The sequence below is a fragment of the Girardinichthys multiradiatus genome, chromosome 20 (assembly GCF_021462225.1).
Source record: "Girardinichthys multiradiatus isolate DD_20200921_A chromosome 20, DD_fGirMul_XY1, whole genome shotgun sequence".
NCBI classification, from domain to species: Eukaryota; Metazoa; Chordata; class Actinopteri; order Cyprinodontiformes; family Goodeidae; genus Girardinichthys; species Girardinichthys multiradiatus.
The window spans coordinates 17506987-17512940 of NC_061812.1; the positions used below are offsets into that span (position 1 = coordinate 17506987).

A 5954-nucleotide genomic window follows, 5' to 3' on the forward strand; every position below is an offset into this window, starting at 1 on the left:
CAGAGGGCTAGGTTGGTTTGGATAGGATGTTCCCACATAAATGAATGCTTTTAGTATCAAATTCGTTTTATGAACTGAAACATGTAAGACTGACAAAGAAGCAAACACAAATTTAAATAAGTTAAAAAAGGAAAGGATAGGTAACAAAAAAGTTTAAAAGCTACATAAAGCAAAGAAGAGAACATTTAAAGTTAAAGCGGCAAAACTACAATTATTCAAGTGCTTGCAAGTTTAACAGATTAAACTAAATGCATGTTTGAGTTAGGCAAGTTGGCACTTTTCTTTTTTTGACTAACTGCTAGTTCAAATAAAAATTGTTTAAAAAGCATTAAGAAGCTTTGCAATGTTATGTAAATTTCACCAAGTAAAATCCTGGCGTTAGATATCCGATTATAACATTTATTATTTTATTTCACGTTATCTTTGACTGTGGCCGTCTATAAATATGCACTATAGTCAAAAAATAAACTTTCTACATTACTACGAACCCCTAAGGAAAAAAACCAAAGCTTACTCGTGATGAAGTCCATGCCAGTAATGCACGTCATGAATGACGTATTTGACGCAAATATCGCGAGACTCAGCCATGCCATGGAGTTTTATAAACCCCGGCTCGTCCTCGTCCTCTCCGTTCGTCCTCAGTGCAGGATAACACAGTTGTGTCGGTGTCTTCACCAAAGAAAGTGCTTCTGACTGGGTTTTATATTTATTCAGCCTTCATACACATATCCTGCATCTTAAACGATTTGTGAGGAATCTACTGCTCTGTGTCTATTTTTAAAAGGTGAGTTTGTCATTTAATTCACGATGTTACATCGTGACTTGTGGTAGCTTAATATGGCAGTGCAGCTAACGTCAAGCTAGGTCAACCCCGGCAAGGATCAAGGGAGAGCCTCTAACCTAACCCTACAGCGCTGGATGTAAAATATATCTTTAGTTTCTTAACCCTAACATGGCTCTTTTAATTTGTTGGAAATAAAGTATATGGTTTGCTAAATAACATAGCTAGCCAACACTACCGTTACTATGACATGCTAATAAGAATTTAATAACATCAGTTAACAGCACTTAAAAGGATTTAAATGGTTTTATCCCAAATTACAAAAGCGGCGGGGCGAAACTTTTGGAAAAATACATTGGAACGGAAAATACAACATTTATACAATGTATTATTTTTTCAGTTTAAACTTTATGAGTAGTTCTTCCGGCCCTTGAAGCTTTTCCATGAAGTATTTGGTAGTGAGTACTCCTCACAGGAATCTGTAAAATAAACAGCGTCATCTGGCAAGAAGTTTCAGAGATTTTTGTTAATTACAGTCTCGTCATCAGACACCAACCCTCCAGTTGTTCTCGCAGCTGTTTGGGAAGTGATTTTTGTACTTTAAAAGAATATAAGACATAACGCTTTTTAGAGATGTTTGAGATTTTTGTGGACATTCTATTGTTATCTACTTATTTTTAAGTACATAACATTTTTGTTATGTTTTTATTTTATTCACATTTTATATTTTTTTAATTGTAGTTTATATTTTCATAACGGTAAATAAAACATTTTATTTTTTCTTATTTCATAGTATTTTTACTGGGGTTTTATTTATTATTTTATTTTTATTTTTTCTTCAATGTACTAATAGTCGAGGTACTTTCTTGCCGAAGAGAAATGTTTCAGTAAAAACAGTCCTCAATATTTGATTTAATTTTCTTTCTCTTAGATTGTTTTTAGTGCATGAAATGTCAGCATCTTGTTCTTTGTTGGTTACATTTCCTCTCTCTCCTTTAGGTCTTTTAACAGTCATCATCACTGACAATTATGGATGTGATAGTGCGTCGCTGCCCCTTCCTGGCTTGCATGCCGCAGACTTTTTTCCAGCTGTCCAGAAAGTCCATGGTGACGTACGCTCAGCGTTGTCCCATCATGATGGAGCTGGCTTCAAAACCTATGGCTCCTTCGATGGCACGGGCCTTGTGCTCTTCATCTTCTAATCAGAAGACTGAGATCAAGGCTGCAAATGAAGGTGAGCATGAATAAGTATTCAAGTTCACACAGTTGTACCCTGATAATGAAACAAATATTGCAGTTATTTGAATGAGTTAGTTTTTCTCTTTTGTAATATGTTGGTTCTAAACCTGTTTTTTCTCTCCCCCCACCCAACCTCTATAATTGGAGTAGAGTCTAAGCTGCCTACTGGTCATCCTGCGCCAACTGCAGGCCAGACGGTGGCTTCCAAATGCCCTTTTCTGGCTGCTGAGATGAAGCAAATGAACAGCGGCGTGGTCCGTCAAGTCACCGTGGAGTTCCAGGAGGATGTTGAGGAAGTGCGCACTGTTCGGAAAGGTGAGATTTATGGTAAATGTATTAAATCTTGTCTCACTGAGCTGTGCTGTACATAATACTGTTTTTTTTATTATTTTTTTTATTTTTTATGTCCTTTTTATCTATTTTAGAGATTTCACCTGCCCAGCTGAAGCAGCCATCCTTGGCCAGGACTAGTAAGGTGGGAGAGCAAAGTAATTTGATGAAGAACCTCCTAAAGCAGCGTCCCAAAAGGGTCACCCACCTGCTGCAGGACAACTTGCTTGGCAGAAGTAAGCTATTTGGGTGTCAAGCATTACATCACTTACTTCTCCAACAATGTTATATGCAAGTCTTAACCTTTCGGGTTGTTGCAGTGTCCCGCTTCCAGTACGATGACTTTTTTGAGAAGAAGATAGAAGAGAAGAAGAGTGACCACACATACCGTGTGTTTAAGACCGTGAACCGCCTGGCCACCGAGTTTCCAATGGCGGACGACTTCACAGGCTCGCTGGAGGATAAACGGGAGGTTTCCGTTTGGTGCAGCAACGACTACCTGGGCATGAGTCGACACCCTCGAGTCGTGCAGTCCATCATGTGGGTAAAAAAAAAAAAAAAAACGAGCTTGCATGTTTAGCCTTTAAATGATAACATTTACTCTAGTTTCTTGGTTCAAGGCCTGTTTATGTAATAAAGGAAATATTTGTATTAGGTGCGTGTTTCCCTCTGATTGCCGTGTGGATTTTGTCCCAGTGTAAGCGCTGAGGTCAGACAGAAAGAACTAGAAATGCTTAGCAACATTTCAGGATGATTAGATATAACCTGACACCCATCTGTGGTGTCTGTACTGTTTCTATGGAAGTAGCTGGTCAGAGTTCAAATGAGAAATGTTCTTTTCTTTTGAGCTTGTCTAAGCCTGCTCATGCTCTTGTGCTGTGTCACATACTGCTGTGCAATTGTAGTACTTGTTGCTCACTCGTAATTTTACACCTTCTTAAGCTTTAATGGGGAAACAGGTGTGGACTGTACTGCTTTAGAAAACTAGACAAGATTGACAAATTTTTGTTTGCTCATGTTCTTTCAGGTACACTTTACAAAAGCACGGGTCAGGGGCAGGGGGCACCAGAAACATATCTGGGACCAGCAAATTCCATGTGGAGCTGGAACAAGAGCTGGCCGACCTTCACAATAAAGATGCTGCTCTGCTCTTCACCTCCTGCTTTGTTGCTAACGACTCCACCCTTTTCACTCTCGCCAAGATGCTTCCTGGTAATTTATTTGGGGGAAGAATTGTATAATTGTGGGAGCTTGTAAATTTGAGTTTTTATTAACTGTGTTTCCTCACAATATCAGGTTGTGAGATTTACTCTGACGCAGGCAACCACGCTTCAATGATCCAAGGCATCCGGAACAGTGGCGCAAAGAAATTTATTTTCCGGCACAATGACTTGGCTCACCTCAGGGAGCTGTTGGAGAAGGGAGACCCAACCAAACCCAAGATTGTGGCGTTTGAGACTGTCCACTCCATGGATGGTCAGTTTTATCTACTTATCTGGAAACATCAGTCACATTTCCTGTTCCTGCTGTATTATGACCCGTATTGAACTGGGTTCTCTGTATCACAGGTGCCGTGTGTCCCCTGGAGGAGATGTGCGACGTGGCCCATGAGTTTGGTGCCATCACCTTTGTCGACGAAGTTCACGCTGTGGGTCTGTACGGGGCCAGAGGAGGAGGGATCGGAGACAGGGATGGCGTAATGCACAAGATGGATATCATTTCAGGAACTCTAGGTCAGCATAATATCTACTAAAGAAAGTAATGATTTTATTTGGACTTTTAAGTTCTTTAATATTAACATACTTTGATTTGTATAGTATTATATTTCTGTCATGTTTCACTTCTGAATCAAACCAACGGTTCCCAGTTGGTTTGATTCATCCTGGTCTTTGTGTTTATGCTCCTCTGAGGATTATGCCTCCAAAGTGCCATCCAATATGCCTGTGAGCTTGAAGAAGCAGGAGTAGCTCTGTTGTTGCTAGGAAACTGTGTGCTCTGTCATTGCCCTCTTATTGAGTTACTGTGTCACTGTCATGCTCAGGGGATGATTATTTACAACACAATAGCTCTGTGCATCTGCTGCTTCAGGAAGCTTGTTGGTTTCTAGGGTTTTTGTCTTGATTCCACATTCTGGAAGCAGTTGTTAAATTATTGGGCATTTTGTTTTCCAGGCAAAGCTTTTGGGTGTGTTGGGGGCTACATCGCCAGCAGCGCTGCCCTTGTGGACACTGTGCGCTCCTACGCAGCCGGTTTTATCTTCACCACCTCCCTGCCCCCGATGCTTTTGGCTGGAGCTCGGCAGTCGATCCAGACCCTTAAAGGGGAAGAAGGTCGCATGCTGAGGCGCAAACACCAGCGCAACGTGCAGCTTCTCAGACAGATGCTGATGGACGCAGGGCTCCCTGTCGTGCACTGCCCAAGCCACATCATCCCCGTTCGGGTAATCTAAGATTCAGTTCACAGCTTAATCTCGTCAAACGGAAACACTTTAAGTACAGACAACCTGATTAGCTGTAAGCCCTGCATAAGGCACCCCTGATGACTCCTCTTTAATCATCTTGTGTGACTTTTTGATCTCAGGTGGCAGACGCTGAGAAAAACACAGAGGTGTGTGACATCATGATGAATCGCCACAACATCTATGTGCAGGCCATCAACTACCCCACTGTTGCAAGAGGGGAGGAGCTCCTGCGCATTGCCCCAACCCCTCACCACACCCCAGAGATGATGAAATACTTTGTTGGTAAGTTAATAAAACAGTTACTTAGGACGTGGCTTGCTTACGTTGAGTCATTCATTCAAACTGTAACAAGGTTGCCTATTTCCCTTCTAATCTAGATTGACTTTTTGTTATTTTAGAGAGGCTGGTGCAGACATGGAAGGAGGCGGGCCTCGGACTTAAACCCCACTCGTCAGCAGAGTGCACGTTCTGCCAGCAGCCGCTGCACTTCGAGCTGATGAGCGAGCGGGAGAAGTCATACTTCAGCGGTCTCAGCCACCCAATCTCAGCATGCGCATAACACTACTAATCACTGCTGGCTCAAAACGGCACATAAACACTCATTCCTCTGTCGCTGTCATAGAATGTATTAATTATATTTGATAAGTCTTATTATATGTAATATTTAAAATACTCTATCTTCAGATGTTCTAAAAGCTTCAAATAAAATGTAAAAGGAAACCTGTCTTACAGTTTTTTGTTTTTAAACAGTTCCTAATAAAACACAATAGTATAACTTAAAAGTAGGGGAGAAAAGGGTCGATGTACTTCTGACCAATTGACCTTTCTAGAACAAGAGTTATGTTAGATGGTGATCACTTAAGATTAAACTGTGTCCCTCTTCTGACGTTGTGCTGGTAAATAATTGAAGATGTTCCACAGAAATAATCAGTTTGTATGTGAAACCAGACAATGGCTAAGCAGTAAAAGAGTTTAGCCCTGAGAGCATTTAGAAACAAGGTTAGGGTTGTAAAATGTAAATTAAGTTTCTAAAGAACATGAACAACAATATGAACTGATACGCTTCCTATCCTAGATCTTGATTTCACAACTTTATATCATCCTTGGGTTCAAGTTCAGGTTACTTTGTTTATACCAGTAAGT

At 40.8% G+C, this 5954-nt stretch overlaps 1 protein-coding gene across 1 annotated transcript; it reads left to right on the top strand.

Moving 5' to 3' along the window:
• The first annotated feature begins 621 nt into the window (after window positions 1-621).
• Window positions 622-5531, top strand: alas1 (aminolevulinate, delta-, synthase 1). Its single transcript, XM_047347791.1, has 11 exons — window positions 622-784; window positions 1781-2015; window positions 2171-2335; window positions 2446-2586; window positions 2671-2890; window positions 3378-3562; window positions 3647-3826; window positions 3919-4083; window positions 4522-4790; window positions 4931-5093; window positions 5210-5531. Exons 2-11 carry the CDS (start codon window positions 1811-1813, stop codon window positions 5368-5370), a joined length of 1854 nt encoding a protein of 617 aa, XP_047203747.1. The 5' UTR covers window positions 622-784; window positions 1781-1810; the 3' UTR covers window positions 5371-5531.
• The last annotated feature ends 423 nt before the right edge of the window (window positions 5532-5954 follow it).